This window comes from Garra rufa, chromosome 24 (genome assembly GCF_049309525.1).
Source record: "Garra rufa chromosome 24, GarRuf1.0, whole genome shotgun sequence".
Lineage (NCBI taxonomy): Eukaryota > Metazoa > Chordata > Actinopteri > Cypriniformes > Cyprinidae > Garra > Garra rufa.
Window position 1 is genome coordinate 2763574 of NC_133384.1, and position 26188 is coordinate 2789761.

The window sequence follows — 26188 nt, forward strand, 5'->3', positions numbered from 1 at the left end:
TTCTTCCCATGTGTAAGAAACGAGAGATTTTTGTGTCTGTGTGTATGTGGGTGTCTAGAGGTCACCATGTTATTGACATGTTATTTACCCTATTTCAGACAAGAGTTCAAGCTACTATAGTCTGTCTCCTCTATTGGTGCAGAAACAATTCTTTAACCGTTCAGCCAATCCATGCAGAATAAAAGTATGCCAGGAATGATTTAGTGTGTGTGCCATGGACAGATTCTTTTCTGCTTATTTTCTTTTTCATCTTCTGAGAACAGACTGTCTGTTTAGAGGCTTTTTTTTCCCTTCTACTTATGCATCCATCTCAGATGCAGAGCATGTTTGTTTAGCAGTAGAACCCTACTCGATTTCACATTAGCTGGAAAACACTGGAGACATGGCAGGAATATTAAGAGAAGAATAAGTGAGAATTTTCAGATTAGTCTCTTATCCAGCTCAGTGAAACATGAGCATGCACCCGGTCTGCAAATCAGATCTCTTTATCAAGTGCCACATCTAAACCTGAACCCTCCATCAAACACCTGCTGTCCTAAAAATCCATCTGTCCATTCTCCAAACCACTTGTCCTATATAGGGATGGGGATGATGAACCTTTTCTGAGATCTCAGGGAAACACAGACATACAAACAAATTCATACTCACACCTACAGTACACACTCACACCTGCAATTTAAAGTCTGAAATGTATCTGTTTTCCATATCTTTGAATTGTCGGGAAAGCCTGTGCTGCGTTTCCCAAAAGCATTGCTAGCCTAAGTTGACCATAGAACTATTGTCACCCATGCAACTACGATCAATTTAGGCTTATAGTGCTTTTGGGAAACGCAGTTCAGATCAATCACAGAGGAATCACACAGACACTGAGAGAACATGACAACTTCAGACAGAAAGGCCTCCTGCTCAGCCAGGACCCTCACCAGAGACCTTCTTGCTGTGAGTAGACAGTGCTACCCACTGAGCCCAAAAAATGTTGAAAATTTTTGACTCTGAATTCAAGAGACCTTCTGAATACTGCAGCCACATCCATCAATTTAGGATAATACTTCTATCTGTCTTCCAATACACTTCCACTCGGAGGGAAACCCACACCAACAGAAAAGACCCACACAGACACTGTGGGAGAACATCAAACAAAAGGCTTCCTTGCTCATACAGGACTTGGACCAAGGACTTTCTTGCTGTGAGGCAACAGTGCAACATACTGAGCCAGGTGCAGTGGTTAGCAGTGTCATTCCAGCATTGCTCCACATACAAGATCTGGCTTAGATTGCACAGCTGCCTACAACATCTGCAGGGTCTCATAAAGCTCTTCATTATTTCCAGAGACAGATTATCAGTATCCATAATGCCTCCATTAAATGCTTCATCTATCCCATGTAAAAAGAACTGTGAGAACTTCCACTATTTTTTTTTTAATCTCTCAGTCTTTGTTGATGGTGTTTTATTTACAGGACATTTAGTCTCACCATCTACAACATACAGCTACGTTCTGTGAAGTGTTTCTAGTGGCTAGAAATGAGTGTTTGAGTGTGTGAATAATAAACAGTGTAGGAAGTCATATGGACTACATTATTTTATTTTATTTTTATTTTTTGCCTTTTTTGAGATTGATGGCAATATTTAAGTACTCAAGACTGAAACACCATACTTTCATGGTCTTGGTTTTGCCATGAACTTTTGGATTTGGTTTTAACTTGGACCCAAGATCCAACCTATCTCAAGTGTTTCAGCACTGTAGAAACATTTTGGGTCTATGCCAGTGTGCACTTTGCGTAGTTGAGTTTGTGAACTGAAATGCACTGTAAGGGTTTCGGGAAATTATTTGGAATATTATCTGAATTGTTCAGACTCTCTTCTGGCCTCAGTTTCAACTCAGGTCATGGCCTGGACTTGAACTAAAATGAGACAGACCCTGGACATTGTATCTGTTCATTGTACTGCCCATTCTGACTCTTTTTGTGTATTGTGGAGGAAGTCATATAGGGTTGTAACGATGTGAGGGTCGTTCATTATTCTTTCAGTGTCATCAATATTCACATGACACGTCCCTAGCTCCTCCATGCAATATTCTTTGATCTACATACCTTTGTATTCCAGGTAGCTGTCTTTCTGAATTTAGCTTCAGCCATAGATGTTGAGGTCACTACAGTCTTGTCTATGACAAGGGTCACAGGTTCAGTGGGTTTCCTACTGGAGGTAGTGGACTGTCCCTGCATGGCTGCAGGCGGGATGTTCTCTTAGACCTCTGCTGTGATCTCTTTGCCCCAGGGCTCAACATTTGGTTGTCACCCCAAGCATCCAGTTCTTGCCTGGGGCTCTATGTTGGTCTTTCAATTGAGCACTGAAGCCCTATAACCCTACAGGGCCCTGTAAGGACTGTGGGCTAGCCTTATGACTTATTCACAAAGACGCATATCAGGACATGTTTCTCCTTTGGTTCTAGATTTGCAAATTGGATGTCACATTCACACTCTTGACAAAATCAGCCTCCCCTATATGCAATAGCTTACTATCAAAGTAGTTAAGAAACAAATCAGATTAACTACATGTACGTGTGTTACTTCTGGCAACAGGATAAATGGATTTGGAACATTGTTGTGAGATTGGAAGCTCTTGTGGTGTGACAAAGTGCAATGCGAAATGTCAGCAGATGCATCATCATTCTTTTTCTGTAGCTTTATATTGATTCCTTGTTGGATATCAATCTGTGTTGTTCATTTAATTCTTTGCTATTCTTGCCTAGATGAAACTTACCACCCCTTACTCATGCTCTGCACATTTCGTTTGTCTGCATTCACTGACCCTGGAGCTCAGGTAATTCTCCTTATCATGATCATGATTGCAGATCACAGGGAACCAAAGGTTCTGCACCACACCTCCAGTTCTCTCCACTCTTAGTGATGTGTGGAGATGAATGATAAGATATGTTAGATTGAACACTACAAATGTCTTGTCCACTTCTGGGTCTCAGTCGGCTGGAAAAAAGTGAGAAGGGCTTGATGAACTGGCTCCCCGCTGTGCATTGATCAATAATGGCGTGTTACACAAGCGTTGCTCAGCTCGTTTATGTTCAATACTCACTGACGAGGTGGCTGCGCTGCAGGTAATGAGCCTCACTTATGGATTGTCACATTCTCCCCAATCGAACAGAAAGCCTTCATTTCAAAGCCCTGGTCTGCTGAAGAACATGACTTTATTGCAATTTGCACCATTAAAAACAACCGGTAACAGAAATGGAGGAGTGACCAGAGTGCATAATCTCTATATTAGAGGTGAATGATTTAACTAAAATCTTGTTATATATGTAAGGAATAATTGAAGACGACCTGTTGAATTATTACCATACAATGCACACTGAGGTGGTAATGTGGCCACAATGTGACACAAACTGAATAATTGGCCAGAATCAATTATACTACAGTTATTGTTCAGATGTTGTCTTTCAAGACATTCGTCAGATTTTTGTTCTTGAAATGCTCTTGCGTGTAGGACCAAATTCTTTCGCATCTCATCCAACGCCTCTGTCATTTTAGACTTAGTAACAGAGACTTGAGTCATTGATAGCAGACTAATGCAGTTAATAATGAGAGAGAGAGAGAGAATTACATGAATCTGTGCATCTCTCAGCAGTTTTTCGCAGCAGCGTCTCTACTAATACCGAAACTGTGGGTTTATCTGCTTCAAGAACAGCACTGTTAATACCTTGCTAGGGAGAAATGTCACATAGCTTTCTAGTTGCTAAACTGTTTTACTGATAAAATCATCAGAGCAGCACTGGCAACACCTTTGTTTGAGTGGGAAAAAGAGAGTATGTGATTTACGCATTTAATAAAATATAATTTTGTGGCAAAAAACATTGAAATTTGTCAATTTTATTCTGTTGTTTACTATATTTATCAGCTTGGTCAGTGTCATTTTGGGTTCTGGTTCTTTTGCTATTGTAGGCTGTAAGGACCTTTGAAATAACTGAAATCATTTGGCGAAGTGATATGCACACGCTGTCAAGACTTTAGCCGTGCGTTTCCCTGAATTGTACACCAATCAGATTCAAGCATTTAACAGCCTCAGACTGCTTTTTAATTACTTTTAGATTACTTTTGACCTAACTTTCACACATTGATTTAAATAGGATAATCATGTACCGTATTGATATAAAATAAAAGACAAAGAAAATATGTTCCATCCATTGTTCCATCCAACATAGAGTGCATTATACTATGGGGGGGTTGAATGATTGAATCTGATTGGCTGACGAACGTTCTAGAGGTGTGCATTATTTTCAAGGAAATGCACGGCAAACGTAGTTCCGGGCAGCTTTTGACCGCATTACATGTCTATATCACTTCACCACATGATTTTGGTTATTTCAAAGGTCCTTACAGCCCAAAACAGCAAAATAACCAAAACCCACAATGACACTGGCAAAACAAATAAATACAGTAAACAACAGGATAAAAATGACAGATTATTTCCATGTTTTTTATCACAATATTACATTTTATTATGTACAAAAAGCACAAACTCTATTTCTCTGGCTCTCTCTCACTCACAGATGCACACACATACAGTTAGCACTAGCGTTAGCATTCGCGCTAATGTTGTTAGCACTGCTCTGACGATTAACAACTTAAAAACTACATGACAGTTCTCACACGCGAGGTAACAAACTGGCAGCAAATTGAAATCCAGCAATTAAATGCTATGTGGCCTCTCCATTTTGTGTATTTCTATTAATTTGTAATTAATATATTAATATTAATACATGAATATGTAATTACAAGTATTATACACACCCACACACACTAGGTAACTTGTGATAACCAACATTATATATAACACAAGATATCTAGATTTGCGGTGAATATCAGAAATAGGCAAAGAGATTTGGTGATACAGTGGTAGTAATCCGAACTCAGTGTTTGACTGACAGGTTTTGATTGTGGGTTTCATATTACATGCCATCACAGGGTTTCCCCCCATTTACTGTTAATCTTTCTTTTAGACCAGCTCCCCAGTTACACGTTCTTAACAAGTCACTACATCCTGCCATCTACACCTTTAAGGTCATTTGAGAATCATAAAACTGTATTTCAGCTGGCTAAGAGAGAAACAACAGGGAAAGCACTTAGACCAGTGAGAGGTGAGAGTGGCTGGGCTGGGCTGAAATTCCCCTACCTTATTTTTGAGATGCATCATAAAGCATGGATACCTTCTTTTATGGCATATAAAACTGGGATCTTATTTTTCAGTTTAAAGGAATAAATTTGTGTTCTTTGAGTCAGACGCCACGATGATTTTTAGCAAATGGCTCCTGATGCCCTCCCAGCCTCCTCCATAGGGTATTGCCATGCAATTGCAACCTGCCAGACGTCTCAGAACAATGCTTTGAGAGCTAAGAGAGCACAGCAGGAATGCATTTAGAGCTGTGCAGGCTGGGGAATTGGGGGCTTCTTCTCTCCTCCTCTTTTTCTTTATTTCTCTTTCTTTTTCGTACTCACTCTCTGATGCCGGTCGATGATGAATTCCAAATCAGCCTCTGTGAAGTGTGAAATTTCAGTATTATGTTTCACGTACATGGACGATCGAAGCTTGTTTTGTCTGATGCAAGCAACAGCCAGCGTAAAAACCCATTGTTCTCACATACAGAAGAACTATCATCTGGCATGTAAATGTCACCACATCACAGAAATCTGTCCTGCTGGAATGGTTGTTAATGTCTCCATAAAAGCAAAGAGCTCATGTTAAATAATAATCAAAATCTTATTGTACTGACGCTAAGGGAATGTAATAGTTGACAGTATCTGTAAAGCAGATTCAACCCTGCTACACCTTAGGACTGGGAATCATTCCACCCAGTGTCTTGAACACATGGTTTTTGTTTTGCCAGCACCCTGCTCTACTACTTAAGCTGTTATTCTTAATGTAAGAGAGTCATCATTTAAACCCTACTATCCAGTCTTGCTCAAGTAATCTCCTACACTTAGAGATTTCCCGTCACTCAGAACATCTTGCCAGTGATTCTGCTGTGAGTTAGTGTTGACACAGGCTGTAGAAAAGCCTGCTACTGCGGTGCTATCAAAGTCATTTGTCTTTCAGAGCAGGTAACCACAGGAAGTGTTAGACTCAGAGTTAGTCCTGCTGATGAGAAGCTTCTTAGTTGAATAAAAGGTAGAAAAGCATGGGCAGTCTAACATTTAAACCCCCCTTTCACTCAGTGTGATGTAAGAACACTTAAAACTGTGCTACGCTCTCTGCTCGTATGGAAGCAGGTACCGTAGAGAACACTAAAGATGTCATACTTCAGGAGTGAAAATATTCTGCTTACCAGTGTATTATTGCTCAATGCCATGTTTTTGTGTATCATGGCATTAACTGCTTCAATGAAAGGAACTCCACCTTCTGTTATTCAGACATTTCACAGATGTCACTGCTACTTTTGCAGTGTTAAAGCAAGCCTTATTAACTGGATAAATGCAGCTCTAAAATCTAAATTAAACAAGCCATGTTAAAAACCAATATAACTGTACACACACTTCAGTTTAATTCTGTTAGAATGTGCTAAATTGTTTTGATTGAAATGTGGCTTTGCAACTTTTGACAGATAGGTCAATAGGACTGTATTACTGCATACATTTTTTTTTTTTTTTTATTATTAAAGGTGCATTCAGTTGTTCTTTAGCTAGCATTAGCATCTTTGTGAACTTTAGGTACTGATACCATAATGGAATTTACAGTGGTGTGAAAAAGTGTTGGCCCCCTTCCTGATTTTTTTTATTTTTTTTTTGCATGTTTGTCGCACTTTAATGTTTCAGATTATCAAACAAAATTAAATATTAATAAAAGATAACACAAGTAAAAACACAACATGCAGTTTTTGAATTATAAAGTTTTTTATTATAAAGGGAAAGTGAAAGTGAAAAAGTGTTTGCCCCCTAAACTTAATAACTGGTTGGGCCACCCTTAGCTTGAGGTCACGAACAGATGGCCGGATATTGTCCTTCAGGATTTTTTGGTAGACAGCAGAATTCATGGTTCCATTTATCACAGCAAGTCTTCCAGGTCCAGAAGCAGCAAAACAGCCCCAGACCATCACACTACCACCACCATATTTTACTGTTGGTATGATGTTCTTTTTCTGAAATGCTGTGTTACTTTTACGCCAGATGTAATGGGACACACACCAATTTTTAAAAAGTTCAACTTTTGTCTCGTCAGTCCACAGAGTATTTTCCTAAACGTCTTGGGGATCATCAAGATGTGTTCTGGCAAAACTGAGATGAGCCTTTATGTTCTTTTTGCTCAGCAGCTGTTTTTGTCTTGGAACTTTGCCATGCAGGCCATTTTTGCCCAGTTTATTTCTCATGGTGGAGTCATGAACACTGACCTTAACTGAGGCAAGAGAGGCCTGCAGTTCTTTAGATGTTGTTATGGGGTCTTTTGTGACCTCTTGGATGAGTCGTCGCTGCGCTCTTGGGGAAATTTTGGTCGGCCGGCCACTCCTGGGAAGGTTCATCACTGTTCCATGTTTTCGCCATTTGTGGATAATGGCTTTCACTGTGGTTCGCTGGAGTCCCAAATCTTTAGAAATAGCTTTATAACCTTTTCCAGACTGATAGATCTCAATTACTTTCTTTCTCATTTGTTCCTGAATTTTTTTCCCTTCATAAAAAAACCCTTCATTTAAAAACTGCATGTTGTGTTTACTTGTGTTATCTTTGATTAATATTTAAATTTGTTTGATGATCTGAAATATTAAAGTGTGACAAACATGCAAAAAAAAAAAATCATTAAGGGGGCCAACATTTTTTCACACCACTGTATGTTTACTCAGTAATAAATTAATTAAATTACCTGCCCAACAAAAAGGATTCTTTGTCATCAAGTACTTCCACCTTCCCTGTTGAAAAAAACAGCATATGATTGTTAGGTATGTTTTGAACCACTGCAGGTGGTTTGAGCTAGTTTAAGATGGTCCTCTGTCAGTCATGAGCTGGTTTAAGCTGATCATGAGCTGGTTATAAGCTGGTCCTGAGCAGGATCTACAGTAGTTGCTTACACTCTTGAAAAAAATAGGTGCTTCACGATACCATAGAGATACCTTTTTGTCTAAATGGTTCCATAAAGAACCTTTAACATCTGAAGAACCTTTCTGTTTCACAAAAGGCTCTTTTCGGAGAAAGAAGGTTCTTCAGATTATAAAAAGGTAGGAAAGAGATGATTCTTTAAAGAACCTATGACTGAATAGTTCTTTGTGGAACCAAAAATGGTTCTTCTATGGCATTGCTTTGAAGAACCTTTTAAAGCACCTTTATTTTATCCTATTTAAGAGTGTAGGACCACCACATGACCAGCTTAAACCAGCTTATAACCAGCTCAGGACCATCTTAAATCAGCTCATGACCAGCTGCAATTTCTCAAAACATACTTAACCAGCATATGCTGTTTTTTTTTTTTTTTTTTTTTTGACTTGGTCTTCTACTTTTCCACTTCTTCGTCTATCCTGTTGTCTCAGATGGTAAAGCAAAATGATATGTGTGTTCTGTTGCCTAATTTTTGCTCTTCACATCACTAAACCATACTACACTTCTAGCATTTCTATAGAGGGAGCAGCCAATGAGTGTCAGAATCTTTTTCAAATTTGAGTGGAATGCGCTATTTCAACATGGCAAATATGATATATCATCATCAGACAAATCTTTGAATAACCTTCAACATTTCAATAACCTCTTAAACTTTGGCAAATCCAGCTCTTATTTCATCAGTGGAAGTGCTCATTGTTGCAGCATGGGGACTTGTAAATGAGACTTGCCAGCAGACTGATGTGAATGGCTGAATGTGATTTCCAGAAATTTTAAAAAGTTTTCAGTTTGGAGCTTGCTATTTTGAGGGAACTCTAGCCATTTTTTGCAATATGCAACAGGCGTTCCATAAACAGCCCGTGGGCAGTTTGTGAACGTCTCAGGCTAAGACTTTTGAAAACTGTATATTTGAAATATAGGTGTTTATCACTGAAATCACCAGTCGAGAAAGATAAATCTGGTAAATCTTGACCTGCGATGTAACAAAAATTGGAAGCCTTTGGAGGTCACATAAGACAATGAAGATTAGCAATGCAAATGTCTTCTATTTAACACACTTCTCCTTCCTCTGCCCTGAATCTCAATGAAAGCAAACGATAGCTCGCCATTGATTCAAGCATGCTAAGTGGACTTGTAAATATTGTTTTGTTCAGTGCGTGCCACCAATAAGTGAACGATTTAAATATTGTACATTCAGATCACTCAAGCCCCGTGTTTTTATGCAGGGTGTCGCCAGTCCCTTGTGCCGACGATAATGTCAAGTTATTGTCACGTTTTATGCTCTAGCACCATATGTTTATTTATAGATGCAAATCTTTTTAATTCATTTAGAAACTAAAACTCAAGCGTTGAAAGCAGTGCAGTTTTCACGTGTGTAATTCAGGCCACACATATCTGTAAAGTACACACAGAACGCGTGTGCTCCGCGTAATTGATTAGCGCTATATGTCAAAGACAGAAATACAGCTTATACATTCACCTCACATCCACCCTCCTGTCTGTCTGTTCCCATTGTTTTTCTGAGCTGCACTCAGGCTGTAGTGTGTCTTTTCAAGTGTGTGTGTGTTTTTTTCGTTGGCTTTGTAAGCTGTAGTCTCCTCCAATCAGGGAATGAAAGCTGGAGTACTGCGCTCTCTCTGTTGTTATCAACAGATCTGTATTCATTTCACACCTGCCAAAGCACTTTCTCTTTTTTTTATTTATTTATTTATTTTCTGTATCCCTTCTCTTTGTGCACACAACATGTCAGTAGATTATTATCTGGATGTGTGCGCTTCTGTGTTTTTGTGTTGTACGTATAAAAGCATGCTGTAGTTAGCAGTCAGCGTGGGTTTTTTTTGTATTGTTTTGAGTTGCTGGTAAAAACATAAAATAAATACGATGGTGTTCTGGACTGCAGCCATTATAAAGTATAATAGCTCTCCTGGTAGGAAAGTGTGTGGTGGTTTAATGGAAGGCAGAGGGCTTGTCATAAACAGGTGTGTGGTTTGTTCACTAAGCAGCTGCTGTAATGGCACGGTCATTATGGTAATGGCCCAGGATGGATGTCATAGATCTGGGTTGTCCCTTCATGTGTTTGTCTTATGAGAGGGCAGGTGTGGGCCATTACTGGACTGTATTGCAGGACGTTGCTGTAGGTCTGACCTCACAGAACCAGGCTTCTACGGGCCATGCACAGCATTTAGTGAAATAGAAATACAACAAATTGTTATGTTTTGCAGTTGGCAAAAGAAACCATTCGATCAAGTAAAGGTGACCAAAATGTAATATATTCACAGTGTTGGGAAGGTTACTTTGGTAATAGGGCAATAAAATAATAAGTAGCTTAACTATTTTAGTTACTATATTAAAGTAATGTAACTGATTACATTTGATTACTTTTCTACATTTCTAATAGATGTTTTAAACATGAGTAGTACTCAACAATGATTAAAGACTTTCGAAATCCTTAATTTTTTTAAATAATATTATAATAATTTTATTGGGACAAGTCTCTGGCTCAAATTCTAGATTTTTTTTCTGTAGAAAGATAGACATGTATAGTGATGAAAGCCAAAATATTAAATTTCATGGATGAATATTTACTGAGTAATCCACAGTTTTGTAGTAGGGGTCAAAATAGCCATTTTCACTTGAGATTTCAGAGCCAAATTACAGGCTGTAAAAATGACTTCAAAAATATGGCAGCATCATAATGTTCTTTTTACTCAGAGATTGGTAGGTCTGTTAGTAAAATCAGTTGACTTTAGCAATCTGTTGCATTATATGCCAATGTTGACCATTCAAAAATGGGGAAACAACACTTTAAGAAACATTAAAGTAACTCAAGAAGCATTAAAGATGTCTTAATGCCCTTTTAGATATTGGTTCTTAACAAACTTTCCATTTGGCGTCTTCATTTTAAGGCCATTTGTTACAAATACAATGATTTCTAAAGTCAACAGATTTTACTAACAGACCTAATGATCTCTGTGTAAAAATGACATTATGATGCTGCCGTCTTTCTGGAGTCATTTTTACCCCTCTGTAATTTGGCTCTGAATCTCAAGTGAAAATTGACCCATTTTGACCCCCCTTGACAAAAAAGTGGGTTACTCAGTAAATATTCATCCATGACATTTAATATTTTGGCTTTCATTACTATACATGTCTATCTTTCTTCAGAAAAAAATAGCAACATAAAATTTCTTTCATTTTTTTCTCAGCAACTGTAACAGATTACAGTTACATTTATGTTGTAGTTAAATTATGTAACGCCACTACATGTAACTAGTTACTCCCTAACATTGTTTATTCATTTGATAGGAAAGCCATTAGTCCAGTCTTCAATGTCACATGATTTTTCCAAAACCAATCTAATATGTTGATTTGGTGCTACATTTCTTATTATTTGTCTTAAAGGATTAGTTGTCTTCATGGATGTCATCCATAGTGTTCATGTTCTTACTTTCTTCAGTCGTAAAGAAATTATGTTTCTTGAGGAAAACATTTCAGGAATGTACTCAATTTAGTGAACTTATATGGTGCCTATGAGTTTGAACTTCCAAAATGCAGTTTAAATGCAGCTTCAAAGGGCTCTAAACAATCCCAGCCGCAGGAGAAGGGACTTAACTAGCGAAATGATTGGTCATTTTCTTAAATAAATTAATATTTATACACTTTTTAGCCACAAATGCTCATCTATTCGATCTCTGCAACGCATATAGGCATCCATACTCTGTGTGCACTCCTGTTCAAGACAGTTAGGGTTTTTTCAACTGTCTTGAACCGGAGTGCATAGTATGCATCACAGAGCTAGAAAAGATGAGCATTTGTGGCTAAAAAGTGTATAAATATTAATTAATTTAAGAAAATGACCGGTCGTTTTACTAGTTAAGAACCTTCTTCCTCGGCTGGGATCGTTTAGAGCCCTTTGAAGCTTCATTTAAACTGCATTTTGGAAGTTTAAACTCACAGGCACCATAGAAATCCACTATATTCCTAAAACATTCCTAAAAAAAAAAATTCATAATTTCTTTATGACTGAAGAAAGAAAGACATAAACATCTTGGATGACAAAGGGTGAGTAAATTATCTGTATTTTTGTTCTGGAAGTGAACTAATCCGGTTGCACATCCCAGTTGTTAATAGAACTATTAATAATGTTTCATACTTCTTGTGTAAGTTTTTTTTTTTTTTTCACATTAACTCAAAATCATGTGTGTCAAGCATTTCTGTAATGCAAATACTAATACAATACATAACATGCATTTCTTCAGCTATTTAACAAAACAACACAACATGATAGAAGAGAAGATAACAAAATGGAAAAAAAAAACTGATGAAAAAAATAATATGAATAATAAGCCCATGTTTGGCCTAAGATTCTGGTAAGTTCTTTGCTATGTATGTGTGTGCATATTTAAGCATTAAGCATGCTCATTCCTAATACATTCTTAATGTGTCTCATATCATTAAGAAGCAGAGCATTGTGGGTAAACCACTGTTATTGTCATTCAGAGTGCAGGGTGAAAGACTCCACTGGTGGTTAGCGCTGTAATGCCGTGTCAGGTTCAGCAGCTCCGTCTGCATACGGGAGAAGAAGAGTCTGTCAGTGTGACCCTAGAGAAGAAGAGAGAGATACTGTTGAAGAACAGAATTAGAGAGAGAGACAGAGAAAGGGACTTTAATGAGTCCTTGTAATGGGTGTCCCAGTAAACAGGCTCTGGCTACTGTTATCTCCAGGCTAATGATGTCTGCCGCGCTATTCAATTAGGACAGGAACAAGGTCACTAACAGCTCAGGCCTTAAAGAGTTTAATGCCACCCTCGCCACTACACTTCCACTCCATTAGTCTGTGTTGAGTCCAATAAAAACGTCAGCTGTGAGAACACAGGCCACCGCCGCATTGCTACTTTCAGCTCTATTTGCATTTTCATGCATTTTGCATTAAAGTTCAAATGCTTTGTGTCTATCGACAGTCTGCTTGTTGCGATTCCTATATTTTGGCGTCATCTGTATGAGTGAGATATGTAATGTTCTCTGCTTTAATAAACAAACGGGTTTGATTTATCGAGTTTATTGTTTGTTATTTACAGCTGATTCATTGTTAGTTTGAAGTAGGGCTGGGCGATATACCTTTTCATACCGAATACCGGTGTTTTTTTTTTTTTTTTTTAATGATATTCATTTTTCATATACCCCAATACCGGTGAGTGTGTGCGTACAAAGCGCCGGGAACACGTATGTTGATGCAAACAGAAACCGCAGCTTGCACGTGCTTGTCTGAAGCAACACATCTGCGGTGTTAACGTAATTCAGTATATCTGAGAAAGACCCAGGGTTAGCGATTTGCAAAACTTGTAATGCCGAAATTTCAAGAGGGGTGTGTCTGCAGTGATGAGAGCAGAGATCGGCGCAATGCATGCAGACAGATGTAGCTTTCAGTGAGATAAAAACAATGGCTTTACGTTGGTGTTACGTCGCAATATTTTAAAGATATGTCTTTTGTATATACTGTATTTTTATTAATATTTATGTTTTAAACCATTGAGGTGAGCCAATGGATATCACACAAGCAACGTGGAAACTGATCAGTATGTTAAAGTGAAAGTAAAAACTGACTTTCAGCATCTGATGTGCATTCTTTCAGACACTGAGAGACGATTATACTTCATATGCTGATATTAATTTAGTCCCTTAATATTTTTCTTGTGCCCCGAACATGGTGGGAAAAAAATAAAAAGAAACGTGTTTTGTGTAAGGTTTGTTTTTGAAAGTCTTAAATAAAGCTCTTAATTTTCATTGATGACTGCAGTGTTATTAGGGGGTTATGAAAGTCATAATTATGATTTCAGGTGGTCTTAAATGTGGGGACTGAAAGACAAGAATTGCGATGAAACTTCAAAAGGCTATCCATTGAATAAATATGAGCGCTGCACGTTTCAAAATCATTTGTTGCGCTGCTTTGTGTACTACCAATTTGAAAGCGCCTCCTGCTGGAAGAAAAATGCGTAGAGTTGTAAATGTGAACTCATGGATCCACAAGATAATGTGTTATAAAAATTTTAACAATTTAACAAAGGCAGTAAAATATATGTATATGTTATTTAAGTAATGTAATACTTGATTGATAATAATTGTTTAAATTGATAAAGTTGATTTATTCTTTGAAACTTTAATATTAATTTATGCAATTGCAATGCCTTGATTCTAGTAAGATTTAGTACACAGTCATAGCCATAAATGCAATGGTACTAATAATTGGCATAATTCTTTCGGTTTTCGGTTTCGGCCAAGAATTTTAATTTCGGTGCATCACTACATCATATGTAAATGTGGTCAGGCTAAAGGAGGAGGCAACACAAGCAATTTGCTTCACCACCTCCGCCACAAACATGTCCTGGAATATGAAGAATGCACAATAAAGTGTTATGTATTTTGACATATTTTAGGAAATATGGTTAACACCTAGTCATGCATGGCAAAAAAAATAAAAAAAAATAAAAAAATACCGTCATATACCGTGATACGTATAATTTTGAAAAATACCGTGATATAAATTTTTGGTCATACCGCCCAGCTCTAGTTTGAAATAGCTGCTGTCACACTCATGTTGATGTTTTTGTGTGGAGGAACTTCCATTAATTTATCAAATCATTTATAGCTACTGCAAAATATTTAGCAAGAAATCGTGCTGTTTTAGGCTTAACGTCAATTAATTTCCCTCATGTTTGAGGGGTGGGGAGGCTTTTTTGTTTTTGCTCTTCACAACAATGATGTATGCATTTTTTGGCCTTTAGAAATTAAAATGCCCCCAAGTTTTTTAGAGCTTTGTTCTTTATTTAACCAATAAATCTTCCAGCTTTCCTACAAAAAAAAAAAAAAAACACACTACCTTTCAAAAGTTGAGTCAGTAAAATAGTTGTATGATTTTAAAAGAAATTAATTATTTTATAACAGAGAGGATGCATTAAACTCCTTAAAAGCGACAGTAAAGACATTTGCAATTTTACAAATTTCAATTTTAAATTAATGCTGTTCTTTTGAACTTTCTATTCATCATATAATCCTGGAAAAAAATATGATGGTTACTATAAGAATATTAAGCAGCAAAATCATTTTCAGCGTTTTGCATTTTCAGTTTTCAGCAAAGAAAAAAAATCAGGTTTACCATCACAGGAATGTATGAAAGCCTATTTCCGCCACTGAATAAAAAAATAAAGAAGGTTATTGCGACTCGCTATCTCACAATTCTGACTTTTTTTCTCAGAATTGAGATATGAACTCACAATTGTCAGTTTTAAAGTCAGAATTGCGAGATATAAACTTGCAATTCTGAGAAATAAAGTCAGAATTGCTTGATATAAACTTGCAACTGCAAGTCATTAAGTCAGATTTGCATGATACAAACTCGTAATTGCAAGAAAGTCAGGATCTGCAAGATACAAAGTCGCAATTGCGACACAATTCTGACTTTATTTCTCGCAATTGTGAGTTTATATCTAGCAATTCAGACACAAAAATCAGAATTACGAGATACAAAGTTGCAGTTGCAAGGAAAAAAATCTGAATTGTTTATATCTTGCAATTCTGAGAAAAAAGTCATAATTGCGAGATACAAACTCTGCAAGATACAAAGTCGCAATTGCGAGAAAAAAATTGTTTATATCTCGCAATTCTGACTTTATTTCTCGCAATTGTGAGTTTATATCTAGCAATTCTGACAAAAAAGTCAGAATTGCGAAATACAAAGTTGCAGTTGCAAGAAAAAAACAGAATTGCAAGTTTATATCGCAATTCTGACTTGATTTCTCACAATTGTGAGCTTATATGTAGCAATTCTGACAAAAAAGTCAACTGCAAGGCAAAAAGTCAGAATTGTTTATATCTCGCAATTCTGACATTTTTTTTTTTTCGCAATTGTGAGTTTATATCTAGCAATTCTGACAAAAAAGTCAGAATTGCGAGATACAAACTCGCAATGGCAAGAAAGTCAGAATCTGCGAGATACAAAGTCGCAATTGCGAGAAAAAAAAAATCAGAATTGTTTATATCTCGCAATTCTGACTTTATTTCTCTCAATTGTGAGTTTATATCTAGAAATTCTGACAAAAAAAATCAGGATTGCAAGATACAAAGTCGCAGTTGCAAGAAAAAAAGCCAGAATTGCAAGTGTATATCTCGCAATTCTGACTTTATTTCTAGCAGTGAGTTTATATCTAGCAGTTCTGACAAAAAAAGCAATTTGCAAGAAAGAAAGTCCGAATCTGCGAGATACAAAGTCGCAATTGTGAGGAAAAAAAGTCAGAATTGATTATATCTTGCAATTGTGACTTTATTTCTCGCATTTGTAAGTTTCTATATACAAACTTGCAATTGCAAGAAAGTCAGAATTGTGAGATACAAAGTCGTAATTGTAAGAAAGAAAGTCAGAATTGCAAGATACAAAGTCACAGTTGCAAGAAAAAAAGCCAGAATTGCAAGTTTATATCTCGCAATTGTGACTTTATTTCTTGCAATTGTGAGCTTATATGTAGCAATTCTGACAAAAAAAGTCAGTTGCAAGAAAGAAAGTCAAAATTGTGAGATACAAAGTAGCAATTATAAGGAAAATGTCAGAATTGCACACTTTATATCTCGTAATTCTGACTTTATTTCTCGCAAGTGTGAGTTTATATCTAGGAATTCTGACAAAAAAGTAAATTGCAAGTAAGGAATTTTTTTTTTGCGACATACAAAGTATCAATTGCAAAAAAAAGTCAGAATTGCAAGTTTATATCTCGTAATTCTGACTTTATTTCTCACAATTGTGAGTTTATATGATGCAGTTCTGAGAAAAAAAGTCAGAATAGCGAGATGAAAACTCACAAATGCTAGAAAAAATGTCAGAATTGTGAGATAAAAAAGACACAATTACCTTTGCTATTTTGTATATAGTGGCGGAAACGGGCTTCCATAGGAATTAAGTACATTTTATGATGACAAAATAATATATATTTCATGCAGCCTAATTGAGCATAAGACACTTCTAATAAGGTAAATCTTACCATAAACTTTGGAACAATAGTGTATTTTAGACTAAACAACACTTATTTTTGTACAGAGATGGTTGCAGCATTTGTTTTAGGCCAACAGCAGTTTCCCAGGAGGCGCTGCTCACTGATACACAACTGTCCTTGACTAACCTCCCATTTGCATTCATCGACTCACATGCTTTCTCTCTCTTTGTCCGTCTCTTTCTGTAGGAGCTGGTGGGAAGTAACCCTCCGCAGAGGAACTGGAAGGGAATAGCGATTGCACTGCTTGTTATTCTGGTCATCTGCTCTCTGATCGTCACCTCTGTCATTCTGCTGACTCCAGGTAAGCAGCCTGGGAGCAAAGGGCCCGGGGCCATGAGCCACTGGACCACAGCACACACGCACACACACTTATAATGCTGTAAACAAACCAGCATGTTTCAAGTGTCTACATACAGGTGCACAATCCTATTACAGACGCAGCCTCTCATGTCACCACATCCTGCCAGAATACCTTGAATGTTTTCCAAAACATCTTGGCTTGTACTTGGAAATTTCAATTGGGACAAGTTTTTGCATATGTGACACAACTACGGAAACAAAGCGAACACTTAGAAGGGTTGTGGACACATCCGATGTGGCTAAACAACACAAATGTGAAGTGCAATAACAGGCTTCATACTGCAACTAAATTGGTTGCGAATGCGCCAAAAACTAAATATGTCGCTATTGGCCACAGCCAGCAAAAACTGTTACAAAAAAATGGTACTGTTATTACTTGGCATATGAGATTTAATCATTAGACTTTCAGGGAGGCAACTTTTCAGAGAGGCATGTTGGAACCGTAATCAATACACCATTTTTTTCCCCTCCAAACAAGCTTTGGTGATACAAAACTAGTGTGACCAGATTTCACCCTGCGGAGGGTGGAATACAGGACGAGTGGGCAATATGAGCACGTTCTGAGAAATTTTATATTATTACTATATGTATTAGGGGTGTAACGGTTCACAAAAATCACGGTTCAGTTCGATACGACACAGTGGTGTCACGGTTCGGTATGTTTTCGATACAGGAAAAATTAAAAAAAATGCCAGATAATTTCTTTGATTTTTTTTTCACTTTTTTATTTAAGTTTAAGTCCTGTTCGAATCTGATGGAAGTGCCTGCCTGAATGCCACAGGGATAGTTTGTAGTGTGTGCAGGGATGGACTGGGATTAAAATTCGGCCCTGGACAAATTCAGCCCATCTGGCCCATGAGTTCCCCCGTGAAAGTAAAAGGAGTAAATAAATTTATGAATAAAACGGGACAGAAACAAATAATGATAGAAATTGCTGAATTCAAATTTTAAAAAATTAATAATGCATTTTTGTCACATAGAAAAGCACACAGTAAAGCACTAATTTTAAGCTAAAATGCAGGAAATTTATTGCTAATAAATTCTGTAATAAAAAATCTTTCTGTAATAAAAATAATTTTCTCGTTCCAAAACTGTTTGACTTACTTTCTTCTGTGAAACACAAAAGATATTTTGTAGAATGTAACCAAACATATCTGGTTACCCTTGATTTCTACTGTATAGACATACATTTACTGAATTTATCAAAATATCTTCTTTTATGTTCCACAGAATAAAGTGATATTGAGTAGATTATGACAATTTTCATTTTTGGGTAAAATATCAGTACTTTAATATTTGTAAACAGTGAAACAAACACCTTATTTTAGACACTGATATCTTTAATCAGGCTCTTATTGAATTAAAATTTTACTTAAATTAAAATGAATTAGAACTAAGCTGGAAAAGATTCGCGTTCAAGCGCAAGCAATAGGCTGAAACTTGCCACAAAGCACCGGCAAAAGTAAATAACAATGAATGTGTCTGGGAAATAGTACGGACAAATCTGAATTATTTATTAATAAACTAGTGTACTCTGAGTCAGTGTCGCAAAGATCTCTTTTTTGGATGCGCCTTTAGAGAGAAATTAATCTTCACGGATTACATAATGAAAGAGCTTTTGTTTTCGATTTGTTTTATTTCGTTAAGTAATAATTTAAAGCTGTCTATAGATGTATTTATCATGTCTGTGAGGCATGGATTTCCCTTTATTTTTGTTAAGCGCTCCTGTTCAAGAGCGAGACGGAAGAAAGCACATCATTTTTGTTTTCTTTATTTTATAAAAACGCTGTACTGTTTTTTAATTACTCGTACCTTTGTGAGCAAACGTATAGGCCTATTTTACCGAACAAAAAATGCTCCAAACGTTTTTCTAAATTAATTAAATAAAAAATGAACTAAATATAATCACTTTGCCATTACATACAAAACGTCTAGGTTACGAAGGTAACCCTCGTTCCCTGAAGGAGGGCACGGAGACGTTACATATGGGAACTCGCTTGAGAGTCCAATCATCTCTGAGCCTTATTCAAAAGGCCAATGAAAATTGGCGAGTGGCATTTGCATGCCAAGCCACTCCCTGTACACACGGGTATATAAGATGGCGGCATGCAGCCAGTCATTCAGGTTTTTGCTGAAGAGCCGAATTGAGATGGTGTCAGCGCGACACCGGGGTCGTGGCAGGGGATGTAACGTCTCCGTTCCCTCCTTCAGGGAACGAGGGTTACCTTCGTAACCTAGACGTTCCCCTTCAGTCGTTTCACTACGACGTTACATATGGGAACAGACCCTATGGAACAGGCCACGACCCTGACGCCGCGTTACGCATAACCCCACGTGCTGACAGGCGGACGTGTCAGCAGATGGAAATTGTAACGTAACCTTCCCAACGCCCTGAGGGCCAATAAGAGGGGCCCTACAGGGATGCCAGTTGTACTGAAGCAGGGGTTGGGGGGGCGGAGCACATTAATTCTTTACATGTGGAAAATGAGACTAATTCAATATATCCATAAAGCATCTTAGGGATACACGAGGGAAACAGCGGTCTTCTCCGCTGGAATATTGAAAAATATAGCCACAACCTGTGGGGCGCAGGAGACCCAGGCAGGATCACAGTCAGGGACTACTCCGCATCTATGCCTGACTGCGGGCCATGGAGGACCCAGGGTTCGCCAGAGGGAACATTCTGGGAAATGGCGCACGGATCCACATGGGAATGGCGCAGCAAGCCGACACCAGCCGTTCTCCCGCTCACCTGAAGTCTTATGTCAAGACACGGGAGGATACGGCCTCTACGCGGAGGTTGTAGAACCTAGCGAAGGTATTAGGTGTCGCCCAGCCCGCAGCTCTACAGATATCTGCTAGTGAGGTGCCATGAGCCAACGAATAGGATGAGGCAACACTCCTAGTGGAGTGGGCACGAACACCTAAGGGGCATGGCTCTCCCTGATATAAATAAGACAGGGAGATGGCTTCCACCACCCAATGGGCCAACCTCTGTTTGGAGACAGCATTCCCTTTCTGCTGACCTCCGAAGCAGACAAAGAGCTGCTCGGTGCATCTGAAGTGCCGAGTACGGTCTACGTATATGCACAGAGCACGAACAGGGCACAGCAGCGCAGAAGCTGGGTCTGCCTCCTCCGGGGGCAGAGCTTGCAGGTTCACCACCTCATCGCGGAAGGGCGTGGTGGGAACCTTGGGCACATAACCGGGCCGGGGTCTCAGGATGACGTGAGAATCTCCGGGCCCGAACTCAAGGCACGTTTTGCTGACAGAGGAGGCTTGTAGGTCCCCTACCCTCTTGATGGAGGCCAGTGCAGTCAGGAGCGCTGTCTTAAGTGACAAGAATTTCAGCTCAACTGACGCAAGTGGCTCAAATGGGGCCTCCCGTAGGCCGCGGAGGGCGACGGAAAGATCCCAAGAGGGTACGAGGTGCGGTCTGGGAGGGTTAATCCTCCTTGCACCCCGCAGGAACCTCACGATGAGTTGGTGCTTACCCAGGGATGTTCCATCTACTGCATCGTGATACGCTGCAATGGCAGCAGCGTACACTTTGAGAGTCGAAGGGGACAGCCTGCGCTCCAACTTCTCTTGCAGGAAGGAAAGCTCTACTGCAATCGTGCATCTCTGTGGGTCCTCTCCTCGAGAGGAACACCAGTCAACGAACAGACCCCACCTCAGTGCGTAAGCCTGCCTCGTAGAGGGAGCTGGGACTGAGTAATGGTATTTACTACAGCCTGGGGGAGGCCGGCGAGGTCTGACGCGTCCCGTCCAGGAGCCAAACATGCAGGTTCCACAGGTCGGGGCGCGGGTGCCAAATTGTGCCCATCCCCTGAGAAAGAAGATCTTTCCTCAAGGGGATCTTCCAGGGAGGGGCTGCCGCGAGGGAAATGAGTTCTGGAAACCAGGTCCGGATGGGCCAGTGTGGCGCAACCAACAAGACCTTCTCCTCGTCCTCCCTGATCTTGCACAGGGTCTGTGCAAGGAGGCTCACTGGGTGAAAGGCGTACTTGAACCCCGGAGGCCAGCTGTGTGCCAGTGCGTCTCTGCCGAGGGAAGCCTGGGTCAGAGAGTAAAAGAGCTGGCAATGGGAGGTTTCGGGGGAGGCGAACAGATCTATCTGAGCCTGGCCGAAATGACTCCAAATCAGCTGGACTGTCTCGGGGTGGAGTCGCCATTCTCCAGGGTGGGTGGACTGCCGTGAGAGCTGATCCACTGCACGGTTGAGTTCCCCTGGTATGTGAATGGCACGTAGCGATGTCAGCCACGTTTGACTCCAAAGGAGCAGACGGCGGGCGAGTTGTGACATGGGAAGAGAACGAAGACCACCTTGGCGATTGATATACGCCACAGTCGCAGTGCTGTCGGTGCGAACAAGCACGTGTTTCTGACGCAACGTCGATCAGAAGCGACGAAGGGCCAGAAGCACAGCCAGCAACTCGAGGCAATTGATGTGCCACTGCAGTCAAGGTCCTGTCCAAGAGCCCGATGCTGCTTGCTCGTTGCATACAGCACCCCAACCCGTGGTGGAGGCATCTGTGTAAACTACAACATGCCTGGACACCTGTCCCAAGGGCACTCTGGCCCGAAGGAAGTCAGGGTCTGACCACAGGCTGAATAGGCAGCGACACTGCGGGGAAACGCCAATCCGGAGTGTGCCACGGTGCCATGCCCGTCTTGGGACTCGGTCGTGTAACCAGCGCTGAAGCGGTCTCATATGAAGCAAGCCTAGCGGTGTCACCGCGGCTGCAGCTGCCATATGCCCCAGGAGCCTCTGAAATGTTTTGAAAGGAACCGCTGTCTTGTGTCTGAATAAGTCCAAACATCTCAGCACTGACTGAGCGCGCTCGTTTGTGAGGCGGGCTGTCATGTTGACCGAGTCCAGCTCCACACCGAGAAAAGAGATCCTCTGCACTGGGGAGAGTTTGCTCTTTTCTTGGTTGACCTGAAGGCCCAGATGGCCGAGGTGCTGAAGCACAAGGTCCCTCTGTTCGCACAACAGGTCTCGCGAGTGAGCTATGAGAAGCCAGTCGTCGAAATAGTTGAGGATGCGAAGGCCCGACTGCCAAAAAGGGGTTAGGGCTGCCTCCGCGACATTGGTGAAGACGCGGGGAGAGAGGGACAGGCCAAATGGAAGTACTTTGTACTGATACGCTCGACCTTCGAAGGCAAACCGTAGAAAGGGTCTGTGAAGAGGAAGGATCGAGACGTGAAAGTACGCGTCCTTCAGGTCGATGGCTGCAAACCAATCCTGGGGACGAATGCGGGTTAGCATGCGTTTCGTCGTGAGCATCTTGAACGGCAGCCTGAGGAGGGACCGATTCAGAGCTCTGAGATCCAGGATGGGTCTTAACCCACCGCTCTTTTTAGGCACGATGAAGTAGGGACTGTAGAACCCTGACTTCATCTCGGCTGGAGGGACTGGCTCGATTGCATCCTTTGCCAGTAGGACTGCAACCTCCGCACGCAGGACAGCGGCATGCGTGTCCGAACGGACAGTAGTGAAAAGGACGCCTCTGTACCTGGGCGGACGCCTGGCAAATTGAATCGCATAGCCGAGACGTACCGTCCGTATCAACCACCGCGAGGGGCTGGGAAGCTGAAGCCAAGCCTCCAGCCGGTTCGCTAGCGGTATCAAGGGAACGTTGACTGACGTGACCGTGGTGGGGCAGCCTGGAGGGGGAAGGGGAAGGGGACTGTCCCCAGAGAACGAAGGGTTCTGGGGGAGAGTCTGACTGCGAGAAGCAGTGCTTACCTTTGGTTCCCGCGCTGGCGATATCAGGCTCCGAGTCCAGTTCCGAGGAGTGTAAGTGCTGTTCGAAAGGGGAATTTGGGGCCGAGGCCCCAGAGGTGAGGAAATTAGCTCTTTCTGTTAAAAGGTGGGTACTGAAATTAGAGTACACAGAGGCTCCCGGCCCTCCACCGGGAGTGGGGACGTTGTTCTGTAAAGAGCAATCTCCATCACCTCTGGGTTGCCCGCGTCAGGGACGTTTCGCAGCTTTCTTGCGAGTACTTTTGGCTGATCCCTGAGAGGCAGGCGGCGCCGCTCTCCTGCGGCCAGCTCTGCGCCGGGCTGCCAGCCTGGCTTCACTTTTTTTTTTTTTTTTATTGGACCTCGGAGCTGGGGTTGTTTTTGGAGCCGCGAGGGGCGCCCTCGGCGATGGGCAGGCGGAGCCACCGGCGGCAGGATGGTAGCTTCGCGGCGGGGCAGGATGTGTCTGATGGCCTCCGTCTGCTTCTGGACTGCCGAGAACTGCTGGGCGAAGTCCTCGACAGTGTCGCCGAATAGGCCGCTCTGGGAGATGGGAGCGTCGAGAAAGCGAGCTTTGTCGGCGTCTGCCATCTGAGCCAGATTGAGCCATAGGTGTCGCTCCTGAACCACAGCCGTGGACATCACCTGACCAAGAGACCGTGCCGTGACCTTCGTCGCCTGGAGGGCGAAATCGGTGGCGGCACGGAGTTCCTGCATCATCTCTTGATTGGGACCACCCTCTTGCAGCTGTTTTAGTGCCTGCGCCTGGTAGACCTGTAAGGTGGCCATGGCATACAGGGCGGAAGCAGCCTGTCCAGCAGCGCGATACACGCAGCCCGCGAGAGCGGACGAATGCTCACACACTCTGGAGGGTAGATGCGGCCGGTCCCGCCAGGTGGCAGCGCCACGCGGGCATAAATGCACCGCGACAGTTCGCTCAACCTGGGGAACCGACTCGTATCCCCGGGCTGCCCCGCTGTCGAGGGAGGAGGAGCCGGGGCGTAGGCGAGATGAAAAAGGCGCCCGCCATATTTTAATCAGCTCCTCATGCACCTCCGGAAAGAATGGAACGGGGGGAGGGCGCGGCGGAACCACAGGCGCCCCCCTCAGGAACCAATCGCCAAGCCTAGAGGGATCGGCCGGGGGCGTATGAGACACCTCCAGCCCGATCCCCCTGGCGGCTCGGAGGAGCATAGCCGACAGCTCAGCGTCCATGTCAGACGGGGCAGCAAAATGAATAAATGAATAAATGTAACCACAGCGGGGCGCTGGCCCGCCGAAATATCCGCTTCACCGTCGGACTCTCCCTCTGATGCTGCAACAGACATCTCTTCCTCCGGTGGAGCGCCAAAGGAGATGCTCGGCCCGGACTCCGGGGAAGTATACTGCTCTGGCCACTCGACAGGGCCACGCTGGGGTGCAGACGGCCGCAGGGCTTTGGGAGCAGGCGGCACGTTCTGCACGGTGACTCGTAAGTCCCCCTCGTGCCTCGCCACGGCGGCCGAAAAGCATTGACGGCTTAACGACGAGCCGCGGGGCACCGAGGGGAGCCGTCTTGCAAAAGAACGGTGGTTCTTCAGCGTGACCATGGTCATGCGTTCACAGTGAATGCATGAACCATCCGTAAACGCTGCCTCAGCATGCTCTCGGCCCAAGCATGTGAGGCAGTGTTCATGTCCGTCCTGAGAAGTGAGGAAACTGCCACATCCAGCAGCGCACGGCCGGAAAACCATTCTGAAAAGAATGTTTTTACACAGCCCTGAGAAATTGCTCTTTCATTCCCGGTCTGCCCAGGGAGGAAACCGTGGCACACTGTGCACTCAGTGGGGCTTGCTCACTGGAGAGCAGGAGGCTTTTTGATGGCAGCACGTCAGCGGAGAAGAGCTCTTTTTGTAGGCAGGAACGTAGTTTTTTTTTTTTTTTTTTTTTGTGAAGGCTCGAGCGATCAGAGAGGCTCTGAAGCAAAAATCTGAATGACTGGCTGCATGCCGCCATCTTATATACCCGTGTGTACGAGAAGTGGCTTGGCATGCACATGCCACTCACCAATTTTCATTGGCCTTTTGAATAAGGCTCAGAGATGATTGGACTCTCAAGCGAGTTCCCATATGTAACATCGTAGTGAAACGACTGAAGGGGAACTGAACTATTTTAATAGCTGAAACGGTAAGTTGTTTTGGGAGAAGAAGGAAAAATATATTTTTGTCCCGTCCATTGCTTCACTGCTATTTCGAGAATGAACCCAGCATAAATATGCAGATGTCAGCCTGGAAAGTGCAAAGCGTGCTCCCTTTATTATGACTAAAAGCGTCACTAATCTTAGTTCATACAGGTCTCAGTTCCGTTCCGTTATAATTAATAAAGCTCTCTAAACTACACAATGAATCTTGTATTTACATGGCGTCTACACTCATGAGATGATTCACGAGAGTGCAAAATAGCACTTAATAAAAAAAACACTTTTGGGTCGTCTGCTTTTTGCAGTTTCGAATGACCGGTCTTTACGTGGCCTCGGTCTTGTCACGGCCTTGACGGTCTTTGGTCTTGGTCTTGTCTTGGTCTCGGACCTCTTGGTCTTGTCAAGGTCTCGCTGTCTCAGACCGCCATAGTGGTCGGGGATTTAGCAGTACTACACGCTCAAAAAAAAAAAAAAAAAAAAAAAACTACACGCTCTAGAATCTTTGGTATCCACGACAACACAACGTTTGATAATGCAACATTAATATTTTGCGCCCTTCAAATCAAATGCAACCAATCACATGCATTTTTTATTTACTTTTTTTTTTTTTTTTGCGACAGCCGTTGGCGCTCATCCATCCATATAACGTTATGCCCTCTATATTACTAAATAAATGGTCTTTTAAATATCATCTGCATACCTCTGTTGTGTTGACTAAACATTAGGCCTAATCCAGGTTTATAATTGTGTATCTTTAATTTGATGTTACGATTTC

At 41.5% G+C, this 26188-nt stretch overlaps 1 protein-coding gene across 1 annotated transcript in view; it reads left to right on the plus strand.

The window, feature by feature from the left end:
• The window catches only part of LOC141300002 (A-type potassium channel modulatory protein DPP6-like), a 167449-nt gene that overhangs the window by 37148 nt on the left and 104113 nt on the right, over positions 1-26188 (plus strand). Inside the window, exon 2 of the mRNA XM_073830303.1 lies at positions 17312-17426. Within this exon, the coding sequence (XP_073686404.1) occupies positions 17312-17426 (115 nt within the window). The remainder of the gene's footprint in view (positions 1-17311; positions 17427-26188) is intronic.